This window comes from Mesocricetus auratus, unplaced genomic scaffold (genome assembly GCF_017639785.1).
Source record: "Mesocricetus auratus isolate SY011 unplaced genomic scaffold, BCM_Maur_2.0 Super-Scaffold_100038, whole genome shotgun sequence".
NCBI classification, from domain to species: domain Eukaryota; kingdom Metazoa; phylum Chordata; class Mammalia; order Rodentia; family Cricetidae; genus Mesocricetus; species Mesocricetus auratus.
In genome coordinates this window covers 11073778-11087015 of record NW_024429216.1, presented here as the reverse complement: position 1 = coordinate 11087015, position 13238 = coordinate 11073778, and the positions used below count along the sequence as shown (strand labels likewise).

Here is a 13238-nt window from a genome sequence, read left to right as displayed (position 1 = left end):
GGCCCTGTGCATGCCAGACTTGCGCTCTTCAGAGTGAGCCACGCCCGCAGCCTGGTGACCTTTTCTGTGCCGACATCGGAGGCGCCACAGCCCAGCCTTCACCTTAGTTCTGACGGCCAGCAGGCCCTGGGAAACCACTCTGGCCAATTCCAGTCTCCTTCACTAGGTGGCGCCCAGCCTCCAGGTTAATTCTCCCTATCATCCAAGCCGCCAGAGATGGCCAAGTGCCAGCCTGTATCCAGAAGTTTCCACAGCCATCCTGCAGTGGGCTTCATGTCTCGGAAACCAGGCTTCCTTTTCTTTTTGTTGAGACAGGCTCTGTGTGGCTCCAGGCGGCTTTGATCTCAGCGCACAGCCCAGGCTATCCTCCCACGTGCTGAGACCACACACAGGCTTGAAGCTGGCGTGAGGCTTGCATTTTTAGCCCAGACTGTCTTCAAGCCTGTGGCCGTCCTCCCGACAGCTGGAATTACAGGCCACACCAGCCACACCCAACTTCCCCAGCTTTCTTTGTTGCTGCTGCTGCTGCTATTTTTAAGACAATGTAGCTGAGGCTGGCCTTAAACCGTCATCGTCCGCCCCCCCCCCAGTTGAGAATGGGTTGAGAATGAAGCCAGGACCTTGCAAGTGTCAAACAAAGTAGTACTCTATTGCGAACTATTTTCATAGCCCTTGGCCTTGAACTCCCGATCTTCATGTGTCTACTTCCCAAACTCTGGGGTTGCAGGTATGAACCCCACGGAGCCAGCCCCAGGGCTTCCGTTGTTGTTATTATTAGTTACGTGTGACAGGGAGGCGCACACGGCCCGTGGAGGTCAAAGGCTAACTATGAAGTCAGTTTGCTCTCTTCCGCCATGTGGGTGCCCGCGGGTGGGACACCCGGTTGGCGGGTGGGAACAGCCAGGTACCTCTTACCCACCGAAACCACCTGGGGACCGTCCCCAGGGCTCCTAAAGACGACGGGACAACTCTGCTCCTCAGGCAGAGTCTGCCTTTAAAGCCCTTTTCCTCCAGCCCGGCACACAGTAGGTGCTCACAAAGGATGACCCAGATGGGCTTGCCCGGAGCCTGCTGGGCTATCCTGGGAGTCACCAGATGGGCTTGCCCGGAGCCTGCTGGGCTATCCTGGGAGTCACCAGAGAGGCTGCTGAGCTTGGCTGCAGCAGGAGGCTGGGCTGGGCCCTAGGGGCGGCTTTCCTGCCCTGGTGCCGGAGCTGGGGCCTCTGCGCCACCCTAAGGCCCCGGGCTTCCAAGACTCTGCGGGGTGGCCCGGCCCGAACGCCAGGTTCTCACGGTTCCCAGAGGACTAAGAGCGAGCGTCAGATACACGCAGGCACCGAAGGTCGGGCACGGCTATCTTATCTCAGCCGGTGTCCTCTCAGAGGCCGCCCCGGGACACTAGGTCCCCACGCGCTCCCGCCTCCCTCCTCCCTCATGTCACAAGCGCACAGAAAAGAACCGTGGGGCCTGGGGGCAGCTGGGGTGGGGGCGTGGCCGCGGGGCTGGGGTCGCAGTGGGCAGCTGGGGTGGGGGCGTGGCCGCGGGGCTGGGGTCGCAGTGGGCAGCTGGGGTGGGGGCGTGGCCGCGGGGCTGGGGTCGCAGTGGGAGGGGCTTACCTTTAGGTCCCTGTGCACAATGTTCTTCTGGTGACAGTAGTGCACGGCCGACACGATCTGCGGAGGAAGACGGTCAGCGGCCACGGAGCCACACCCACAGCGACCCCACCCCCGTGTCTCCCTGCGCACAAGCTGAGCGGGACCAGGCAACACCTGACAGCCTCACCGGCAGGTCACACGCGCACACACGCGCGCACAGACATGGCGCTCACCTCACAGACACACACAGACACACGCACAGGCACACACAAGCCCACACACATGCACACACAAGCCCACACACATGCACACACGCATACACACGCACGCGCACACACGCGCGGACATGGCGCTCACGCCTGTGCTCTCTGTCTCCCAGGCACGGATCTTTTCACCCTGAGCCTGCTTCACACCGCGCTTCCGGCTGTGTCCTCAGCACCGCGATCCGCACGGACTCCTGCGCACCGGGCACGACATGCCCGGTACCGGCGCCACCCCACCCCGCCCCGCCCTCCACGCACGCACCCATCACTCGCCTACACACGCACCTCGGCAAGTCCACACACACTCGGCTGTGTGCGCGTGGCTTCCTGCACGTGCGTGTCCGTGCGTGTCGCATGCGTGTGGAGGCCAGAGGCCGACGCCCTCGGCTAGCTGTTCCCTGCTGTGTTTACTGGGCAGGGTCTCTGTCTCTGTCTGTCTCTCTCTCCCTCTCTGTCTCTCTCTGTGTGTCTCTCTGTCTCTGTCTCTCTCTCTGTCTCTGTCTCTGTCTCTGTCTCTGTCTCTGTCTCTCTCTCTCTCTCTCTCTCTGTCTCTCTAAACCCAGAGTTTGCCAATCTAGCAAGCGCAGTTACCCCGCCACAGAGAGAGTGCTGGGCCGAGGTTAGCCCGCCCCGCCCGGCCACCCCACGATGGCAGGGAACCAAACTCGGGGCCTCTGGCTCGCTCAGCAGGTGCTGCATCCTGAGCCATCCCCCAGCATCCTCTCCCTTTCCCGCTCCCCTTCCCTTTCGTGACAAGGTCTTACATAGCCCAGGCTAGCCCCAAGCTCTGCGTGGCCGAGGATGACCTTGAGCTCCCGACGGGGACCACCCAGCTCCGCCACCCATGTTCCGGTGCTTTTCCCATCCTCCGGACCCTCACCCAGGCCCCCGCACCACACCCACCTCCATCACTCATCCCCACAGCCCCCCCAGTCCCTGCACATCCTCACTCCTGCACATGCGCACCTGCAGGCACACCGCTCAGCCCTCCCCGGACCCTCTTCCCAGGGGCGGGGCGGGGCGGGGCACCCTGCTTCTCACCTGCCGGAATTTGGCTCGGGCCTCCTTCTCCTTCATGCGGCCGTGGGACACGAGGTAGTCAAACACTTCTCCTGCAGGTGGAGGAAGAGGCAGGGGTGTATGAGCAGGGCGTGGGGTGCAGGGGTGTGAGCAGGGTGTGGGGGGTACAGGGGTGTGAGAGCAGGGTGTGTGAGCAGGGCGTGGGGTGCAGGGGTGTGTGAACAGGGTGTGTGGGGGTGCAGGGGTGTGAGAGCAGGGTGTGTGAGAGCAGGGTGTGTGAGAGCAGGGTGTGTGAGAGCAGGGTGTGTGAGCAGGGCGTGGGGTGCAGGGGTGTGTGAGCAGGGCGTGGGGTGCAGGGGTGTGTGAAAGAGCAGGGCGTGGGGTGCAGGGGTGTGAGAGCAGGGCGTGGGGTGCAGGGGTGTGTGAGCAGGGTGTGGGGTGCAGGGGTGTGTGAGAGCAGGGCGGGGCCTCACCTGCGCTGGCATACTCCATCACCAGGTACAGCGTCTTCTCTGTCTCTATCACCTCAAAGAGCTTGACTGGGGGAGGAGAGGGGAGGGCAGGGGAGGGGAGAGGAGGGGAGGGGAGGTGAGGACTCGGGGTTAGGTAGGGTGGAGGAGCCACCGTCTCCCCCTCACTCAGTGTCCCCGCCTCACTCAGTGTCCCCCCACTGGCAGCTCTTCCGCTGCTCAGCCCCCTTTCTCTACAGAGTTTCAGCCCCGTGAGGTCAGGGGCTGACTAAGTGCCACCAGCACTTCCGGGGCGGGACTGTGCTCCTCTCCCCTGCTAACTAGTGAGTGTCATCCGTCCATGCGTCCACCCGGCGGCTCACACAACCCGGATGCACGTGCCACCCGGCTCCACTGACCCAGCCACTGCAACCCGGAGGCACTGCACGGGCTCGGAGAGGCCACGCCGCTCGCCCAGAGTCGCCCGGGGCGAAGGTGCCACCAGTGACCGGGTCTCTGTGACACGACCCCACTCTCCCTTCCCACGGCCCCACCCACGGCTCCCGGCCCTCCTCACCGATGTTGGGGTGGTTGAGGCCCTTCATGATTCGCACTTCTCTGAACAGCTGGGCAGGGGCAGAACAGACACAGGCGGCGGTGAGGGTGGCTTTGGGGGTGGCTTCCCCACCAGGCCTGGGGCCGCCCCTCACCCCGTCCCTCTCCGGGTCTCACCTTCTGCAGGCTGCTGGGGTTCAGCTGCGTCTTATCGATGATCTTGATGGCGACCTGGAGGTGAATGAAGGGGGAAGGTCAAATCCCCCAGCTCAGGTCACGCAGCAGGCGTGAGACATTCTCTTACGTTTCCTTAAACACTGATGCTGAGTCTCCATTGGGGTACGGATGGCGGTCGATGCCTATCACGCCAACAACGGGGAGGCAGAGACCAGCCCCAGGCAGGAGAAATGTTAAGCACAGGGATGGTTCCTGCAGAATTCAGCTCCCAGCACCCAAGGGAGCCGGCAACCATCAGTCACTCTAGCTACAAAGTGTCCAACGCCATCAACGATCAGTCACTCTAGCTACAAAGTGTCCAACCCCGTCTTCTGGCCTCCTCCGCCCCCTGCACTCTTTTTTTTTTTTCTGGAGACAGGGTTTCTCTGTATCGTTTTGGAGACTGTCCTGGAACTCGCTCTGTAGACCAGGCTGGCCTCGAACTCACAGAGATCCGCCTGCCTCTGCCTCCCGAGTGCTGGGGTTACAGGCGTGTGCCACCAACGCCCAGCCCCCTGCACTCCTGTGCACACATCCACCCATGAAACACAGACACACAATTAAATAAGTAAATAAATAAATGAATTTTTATACAAGGTGGGAGGCAGAAGGGGGGGATCTCTCTGAGTTCTAGGCCAGCCTGGACTACACAGGGAGGCCATGTCACAAGATAATGATAATAATAAAAGTAAAGATTTAAAACAAGTATGATATATCCTTGGGGGAAGCAACCTCTGGAATGCAGCCTGTACCCCACATACGGGGAACAGCCTGTGCCCTTGCCGGATTCTCACACATGGGTTTTGAGAATCCTGTCAGGCACTCTGCATGCCAGCACTGAGACGATCATATGGTTCCTTTCATCTGTGAATGTGACGAAGCATAAGAATAAATTGTGGAATGAAGAACTTTGCTTTCCTGGGAGGGGCCCAGCGCTGGTGCTAATTCATTTGCCTGACCCCATCCCTAACTCGGTCTTTGAGACGGGGAGGGGTGCGGGGTGCGGTCAGACGTCTCAGCAGGTAAAGGCATCTCCACCTAGCCTGACAGCCTGAGTTGGAGCCTTGGAACCCACGGGTAAGACGAGAGAATTAATCCTGCAGGGTGCTTCTGACCTCTGTACACAAAACGAATAGATGGGGAAAAAAAAAAACCACCTCAAACTTGAGCCTCCTCAATCTAGCAAAAGCCAATCTCAAAAAACGAAAAGGGTTCTCATTTATATTTACACTGATGAGCAATACCAGCCTACCATTCTGTTTCTTAGGACCGGCTTTGCTTTATTTTTAAAGCCCTAGATGGGCTGGAACTCACTCTACAGACCAGGCCGGCTTCCAAACTCATGAAGATCCCTCTGTCTCTGCCTCCTGAGTGCTGGGATAAAGGTGTGCACCACCTTGCCTGGTCCTTAGGGTTCCAGGTTGTGTAGTTTATGTGCCCTAGGTACCAAATCCAAGGCCTTGTACAAGCCAGGCACCCCCTCTACTAGGCAGGGCCTCCACCACTGAGCCACGCCCCCAGCCCCTCACTGGGGGATTCTAGGCAGGGGCTCCACCACTGAGCCACACCCCTAGCCCCTCACTGGGGGATTCTAGGCAGGGGCTCTACCAATGACCCACACCCCAGTCCCTTACACCCCAGCATTGGGATGGACTTGGGAGCAGGACAGTGGATGCTGGGAGCTTGTCCCAGTTTAATGAGAGAACCCATCACAAGGTAAACAGGTGAGAGGCAGAGACACCTGATGTCCTATCTGGTCCCTCCCTGTCTCTCGCACACACATACAACAACCAATACAATAAAACTTTGTAAAACCCAAAGAAGAAGGCAACACACCTGTGACCTGAGACTTCCTGACAATTCAGGGAGCCTTCTGACTCGTTTTCTTTTCCTACTGAGGCTGTTCTGGAAAAATCTGAGCAAGCAGGGGCTAGAGAGATGGCTCAGCACTTAAAAAGAGTGCATGCCGCTCTCCCACAGGACAGATCTGACGCCCTCTTCTGGCCTCTGTGGACATTCCATCCCCATACATAGACACACACACACTAAAAATAACATTAAAGCCAGGTGTGGCAAGCACAAGCCTTTAATTGCAACACTCAGATGGTAGAGTTGGACAGATCTCCGAGTTCAAGAGCAAGCTCCAGGACTACACAAAAAACCTTGTCTCAAAAACAAAACAAAAAAACAAAACAAAGCCGGGCGTTGGTGGCGCACGCCTTTAATCCCAGCACTCGGGAGGCAGAGGCAGGCGGATCTCTGTGAGTTCGAGGCCAGCCTGGTCTACAGAGTGAGTTCCAGGACAGCCTCCAAAACAATACAGAGAAACCCTGTCTCGAAAAACCAAAAAAAAAAAAAAAAAAAAAAAGTAAAAATAACATTAAAAAAAAAAGCTTTAGCCGGGCGTTGGTGGTGCACGCCTTTAATCCCAGCTCTCGGGAGGCAGAGGCAGGCGGATCTCTTGTGAGTTCAAGGCCAGCCTGGTCTACAGAGCGAGTTCCAGGACAGCCTCCAAAACAATACAGAGAAACCCTGTCTCAAAAAACCAAAAAAAGAGAAAAGCTTTAAAGTTAGGTCAGGCATAGTGACACACACTTTTAATACCATCACTCAGCAGGCAGAGGCGGGTGGCTCTTTGTGAGTTTGAGGCCAGTCTGGTTGATTTAGGGAGTTCAAAGACAGCCAGGGTTGGTTATGAAGAGAGACGCTGTCTCGAAACAAAACCAACGTTACATTTTGAGCAAGTGGAGGAATTCCCTACGGTTGGGAGGCCAGCCAGGACCAGTCCTGACCTCTTCAACTCCCCTGCCCGGCCCTCGGTCACCCGCACTCACCTCCCGGCCCGTGAGGATATGCCGGGCCAGCTTGACTTTGGCGAAGTTGCCCTTCCCGATGGTCCTCAGCAGGCGGTAGTTGCCCACGTGGGGTTGCTCCTCGGGGCAGGAAGCGATCGAGTTCCGACAACGGGCACCCAGGGAACGGCTGGACCAGGACGGCCCTTTGTCTGAGGACCGGCCACTGCCCAGGGTGCCATGCTGTGAGGAGAGGAGATTGTGAGTCACCCCAGTCCCTTCCCGGCGCAGTGGCCCCAGGCCCAGCGTGGCTGGCTCTCCCGAGCGCGGGCCACTGCGTCTTCCCTTCTCTGCAAACTCAGGCCGTAGGAAAACAATACTTTTGGGTCCGTCCATCTGTGTGCTGCCCCCCCTTCCCCAGCAGTGGCTGTGCTTGGGTGGTGGAGAGCTTGCCTAGCAGGCGCCAAGCTCCAAGTTCCAGCACTCTGTTGGATGGTAGAGACGGGTGGATTGGGAGCACAGGGCATCTTCTGCTACACCCTGAGTTCCAGGCTAGCCTGGGCTACGTAGCAATCTACTGCTTTTGTTCTGTTGAGGAAGGCTCCCCCTGGAGCCCAGGTTGGCTCTAAATTGATCATGTGGCCCAGGAGCAGCCTTAATGTCTCAGAGGCTGTGACGACAATTGTGAACCACCACGGTCTCAAGAAAAAGCAAGTTCTGGGGAAGCATTTCGGCGGTGGGTGGAGTGCTTGGTTCCCTGGCACAAGGCTTAGGGTTCTATGCCCAGCAATGCACAAAAAGCGGGGGCTTCTGAGACCCCCCCACCCGCCCCTTCTCACGCCTGGGGCTGCCAGCATCCTGATCACGCTCTTCCAAATGCTGCTAACCTCAACCCCCAGAGAGCGTCAGCCGCCATCGAGATGCAACAAACGCCTCTTCCCGGCCAGCACAAATCCCAAACACCCTATTTATCCATCAACACTTGGCTAGCCCCAAGTCTATTTTTCTTGGGGTGGGGGAATGGGGAGGTTGGGAGACGATCTGAAGTAGCTCAGGCTGCCCTCCAACTCGCTATTTAGCCAAGGATGACCTCGAATCCCGGATTCTCCAGCCTCGGCCCACCTAGCGCCAGGATTAAGGGCCTGTAGTCACCATACCCAGCCTTCCAGCCCCTCAATTCTGCGCCCCGCAAATGCGTTCCTACCTCACTCCCAGCTGATCGGCCAGACATTCTCACAGTGGTCTCCTCACTACCCACTGGTTTTCCACTATTTGAAAATGTTACACTGAGCCAGGCGTTGGTGGCGCACGCCTTTAATCCCAGCACTCGGGAGGCAGAGGCAGGCGGATCTCTGTGAGCTCAAGGCCAGCCTGGTCTACAAGAGCGAGTTCCAGGACAGCCTCCAAAACAATACAGAGAAATCCTGTCTCAAAAAACAAAAAACAAACAAACAAAAAAGAAAAAAACACCAAAAATAGCCGGCGTTGGTGGCGCACGCCTTTAATCCCAGCACTCGGGAGGCAGAGGCAGGCGGATCTCTGTGAGTTCGAGGCCAGCCTGGTCTACAAGAGTGATTTCCAGGATAGGCTCCAAAGCCACACAAGACAAACTGTCTCGAAAAACAAAAAACAAAAAGACCCTCCCGCAAAAGAGTTTTCTTTGTGTTTTTTTGGGGGGGGATATTTTTTTGAAACAGGGCCTTATGTGGCTTTGAACTTACCATGTAACTGGAGAAAACTGTCAACTCCCTATGGCTAGAATGCCTCTATTTCAGCAATGTTGTTACTCTCTTGCGGTATCCTACTTATTGACATATATATATGTATATTGGTTTTTCAAGACAGGGTTTCTCTGTATTGTTTTGGAGACTGTCCTGGAACTCGCTCTGTAGACCAGGCTAGCCTTGGACTAACAGAGATCCGCCTGCCTCTGCCTCCCCAGTGCTGGGATTAAAGGCATGCGCCACCACCGCCTGGCTTTTTTCTTTAATTTTTAAATTTTTTTTGATACTTGGTCTGGAATGTGTAACAATCCTTCCTGCTTCTGCCTCCTAAGGGCTGGGAGCGCATGCATGCTGGGCTTTTATGTTACAGTTGAGACAGGGTCCCGTGTAGCCGGGGTTAGCCCTGAGCTCTCCTGATGCTCCTGCCTCAGCCTCCCAAGTGCAGGGATGACAAGCCTGTGCCACCATGCCCAGCTTGTACTAATTTATAAGCGCCCCTCCCGATCAGCCCACATGTCTACACAAAGAGAGAAATCAAGTGTACTATGGGTATAGGCGCGGGAGCTTCTGGGAGCTTCTGCCTCACCATCCCCGCTGCCCCGGATTCTCCTGCAAGCAACAGACGCCTTCATTCTGTCCACCAAACACTGTTTCACTCTGACCGCCCTCCGCCACCCCGCCTGCCGTCTCCCACGCCATCAGCTCCTCTGTTCTCACTGGCCTGTCCCTCCCCAGCCTCCCCACGAGGTGACAGCTCAGGTCAGCTGCCCTGTCCTGGTTGGGAACCTCCAGGGACTGGCCTTCCTTTCTCGGCTGGGTCTACAGCTGAGGAAAACAGGACACAGGGAAGACAGGAGAGGGCCAGACAGACAGAGCCGAGGCCTGGGCCACCCCACGGCAACAACCAGCACGGACAGCCTATGTACCATCGCCCCCATTTCACAGCCAGGGGAAACCGAGGCCTAGAGCTGGGATCTGAACTCAGCTATTTTGTCAAACTGACATTTTTTTTCTAAACAGGTGTTTCATTAGACTGACCTGTACTTCTACACCTGTTCCTGTGTTTTGTTCAGTTCTCACAACTTAGAGAAGTGCTCCTCCATTCGGCCACGCCCCCAGCCCCTCACTGGGGCATTCTAGGCAGGGGCTCCACCGCTGAGCCACACCCCCAGCCTCACATTCCCTCAGTCGGCACTTTACCACGCCAGCCATCTCCCCACCCATACTCCAACTCTCATTTTAACCGTGATTTTGAGATAAGGTCTTGCAAACTTGAAATCCTCCTGCCTCGGTTCCCCAAGTAGCCGCGCTCACCGGCTTACTCCACCACGCCTGCTTCCCACGTGGTTTTACTACATAGATGACACCATCGGCCAAGTCTTGTGCAGACAAGCACTTCACCCACCCACGCCCCGTTCCCAGCGGAGCCCGGTGAGGGAGGCCCCTGCGCCCCCACAGTCCGGGGAGCAACGAGGCTGGGGCTGGAGAGGAGCCAGCACATTCACCCAGCTTCCTCACAAGAGGCAAGAGGACAAGGCCCACCAGGCCCGACAGCCATCCCAGACACGTGGGAAGCAGAGGCCATCAGGGGTTAAATTCAAGATCTGCCGGGAAAACAGAGTGCGTTCACGGCCAGCCTGGACAACCCAGTGAGATCCTACCTCAGGAACAAGTGAAAGAGCTGAGAGAGTTCAGCGTAGAGCATGAATTAATCAGGGGCTGGGGGTGTGGCTCAGCGGTGGAGCCCCTGCCTAGAATCCCCTAGTGAGGGGCTGGGGTGTGGCTCAGTGGTAGAGCCCCTGCCTAGAATCCCCCAGTGAGGGGCTGGGGTGTGGCTCAGTGGTGGAGCCCCTGCCTAGAATCCCCCAGTGAGGGGCTGGGGGCGACAGAGCTCCTGAGTGACACGCCCAAGGCCCCGGCAGAGCCTCGCCTGTGGTGCAGCACCTGCTGCTTCCAGTAAAAAGAGAAGGACCATTCCAGGCTGCTTGGTTCCAAAGTCCACCCCGTCCCCTCCCGCCCCTCGCATCCCTGCTCCAAGCAGAGTCCAGACCACTCCCAAGCCTAGACTCGGCTTCCCCAAGGCTGGTGGGAGAGTGCTTGCCCAGGGCTCAGGCGTGCGTACGGGGAGCGGCGCGGCAGGCCTGGGACTCTGGCTGAGCTGCAGGTGCCGGGAGGGGCAGGCGGGCGTGGGAGCCGTAAGATAAGGTCCCTGCTGAGCCAACAGCCTGGGAAGAATCCCTGGCACTCAGGAGGCCCTGCACGAGTGACCAAGGGACCCCTGCGAGGGGCGAGGGATGACAAAACCCCCAGTGGTCAGAGGCAGGAGCTAAAACGCCGGCACCACCAGCTGGCCCGGTCCTAACGGACCAGCCCCAGGCGGCCCTCACCAGTCACCAGGTAGCAGGGGAGGGGTCTGAAGCCTCAGACTGCAGAGAGAAATGGGTGTCACTTCAGCCAAGACTGGAGTTGGGGAGGGGGGACACAACCACCCATCCGAGTATCCCCACTACACGCCAACAATCTCAGGGTCACAGGGAAGGGGAAGACCCGCTAGGAGTCCAATTATCGTACAGGTTTGGGAATCGAGGCTCAGAGAGGTGAGGTCACTGGCCTGAGGACACACAGCAATGTGATGTGAATCTGTCAGGGAGGCGCAGCCATCAACCCGCTGACTAGGAAACTGAGGCTGGAGCAGCCCCGCGAGCTTGCCTGACAAGTAATGACAGCTGGGGTTGAGAACGCAGCGCCTTCTGACTCAGATCCACAGTTCACGCCGGCAGCCGCGAGCGCCGCCTGTATACCACCAGCCTGCACCCACACGTCCCCGGCAATTCTTTGCGGGACTCAAGTCGTTACCCCCACCCCCCAACACACACACACTTTCCGAGGCAAGAGCCAGGCTCAGAGAGGGACGGCCAGGGGCCTGAAGCCACAATGAAATGTGGCACACGGAGGTGGCGTTTGAACCTGGGAACCGGGTAACCAAGGTGGATGGGGCTGGTTGAAACCTCCAACTTGAAACTTGGGCCACTATGGGAGAGGGGGCAGAGGGGAGAATCTGTGACACCACGGCGGCAGATAAAAGCCTCTGGTTGCACACAGGAGGCAGAGGCAGGAGGATCTCTGTGAGTTCGAGGCCAGCCTGGTCTACACAGAGAATCCGGGTCTCAAAACAAAGTGTCTGGCTGGGCTGTGGTGGAGGAGCCCACGTCCTAGGGGAAGGGACTGGCGACTCGGTTTTTAGGGACCCGGAAAGCAGTTAGGATTGCGGCAAACGCGGGGGCGCGGGCAGGCTGGGAGAGAGGGGAAACTCTGGGCTGGAAGGCGGCTCTGAGTCCCTGAGCCGGGCGCTCCAGGCTCAGTCAACTCCCAAAAGTCAGGGCGAAGGGTCCAGCCCCGGGAGGTCAAAGGCCTGGGCAGAGCAACCCCAAGGGGAAGGAAGGCTTAGAGCCTGGGGTCCAGTGCGAGAGCCTGGGGGCGCACATCTGGGCGCAGGAAGCCGAGGAGCCTAGCAAGGAAAGGGGGCTCCGGTGAGCAGGAGTCCCGGGGAGGGTGTGAGGTGTCGGGAGGGAGGCTGGGCTCGCCTGCCAGCTGAGGCTGCTCGGAGGCCGGGAGTCAGCCGGGTCCAGGGCCTGGAAACCCAAGCCCGGGATGGAAGCCCGCAGCCTGGAAGCCGAGACTTCCTGCAGCAGGAGCAGCCGAGTCCGGGTCGCACCTAGGGGCGCCCCGACGCGCCAAGGGGCCAAGGACAGTCAGTGGCTGCTGCCGGGCGAGCAGGGCCGAGCCCGGGGGCCGAGACACCTTGAAGGAGCCAGGCAGGGCCCTGGGCCCGGGTGGCACTCGGCTGCCTGGGGGAGGCGGCTCCCGGGGACCGGCAGGAGGCAGGAGGGCAGCCAGCAGGGCCAGGCCTGGGGGCAGGGGGGCGAGCGGGGCTGCGCCTCGCGCACCGGGGGCTGCGCCGAGCCGGGGACCGGGCGAGCCGAGGCCGCGGGGCGGGCGAGCCGGGAGGGGACCGGCGCGGGGACGGGAGGGGCTCCGGCGGGCAGGGGAGGGGGCTTCCTGGAGGGAAGAGCCGGCGGAAGCGCTCTGCGGAGGGACAAGAGAAGGGTCCAGGGGCAGCGGCGCCCCTAGGGGTCGGGCTGGGCCGGGGCTGCGGGGAGGAGGGACGGAGAGGCCTCAAAGTCACGGGGAGCGCCGGCGGGGGCCGCAGGGCCGGGGAAGGGGACCGGGAGCGGCGCGGGGTTCCGGGTCCCCCCACGGGCTGGGCCCCACTCACCGTGTCCGAGTTGCGATCGTTGCCCGGGGCCAGCGCCGTCCTCGAAGACATCTTCTCTGGGGTCCCAGGAGGGAAGGGGACAGGGGTGGCCGGGTGGGGGGGGTGGGGATCCCGGGGTCCCGTCTCTTCCCCTCCCCCCCCAGCCAGCCGACCTGGGGACGCGAGCTCAAAAAAAAAAAAAGCAAAAAAAAAAAAAAAAAAGCTGGGCGCCCGCGGACGCCCGAGTCCTCGCTGTGCGAGCGAGGGCAGCACGGGGGAGGGGCGCAGACGCCCGGGGTGCTAGCGGCCCCGCGCGAGGGGGACCCGGGGCGCCATCGGGGCGACGGGCAAGCAGGAGGGGAGCACGGG

At 59.5% G+C, this 13238-nt stretch overlaps 1 protein-coding gene across 2 annotated transcripts in view; it reads right to left on the bottom strand.

The window, feature by feature from the left end:
• Positions 1 to 13238, bottom strand: part of Mark4 (microtubule affinity regulating kinase 4) — a 30204-nt gene extending 16966 nt beyond the window's left edge. For both annotated transcript variants that reach the window (XM_040734299.1, XM_040734300.1), the window contains exons 1-7: positions 12891 to 13238; positions 6933 to 7133; positions 4060 to 4113; positions 3905 to 3953; positions 3352 to 3417; positions 2900 to 2970; positions 1617 to 1673 (exon numbers count right to left, since the gene is read on the bottom strand). In XM_040734299.1, the coding sequence (XP_040590233.1) occupies positions 1617 to 1673; positions 2900 to 2970; positions 3352 to 3417; positions 3905 to 3953; positions 4060 to 4113; positions 6933 to 7133; positions 12891 to 12941 (549 nt within the window). In that variant the 5' untranslated portion in view covers positions 12942 to 13238. The remainder of the gene's footprint in view (positions 1 to 1616; positions 1674 to 2899; positions 2971 to 3351; positions 3418 to 3904; positions 3954 to 4059; positions 4114 to 6932; positions 7134 to 12890) is intronic.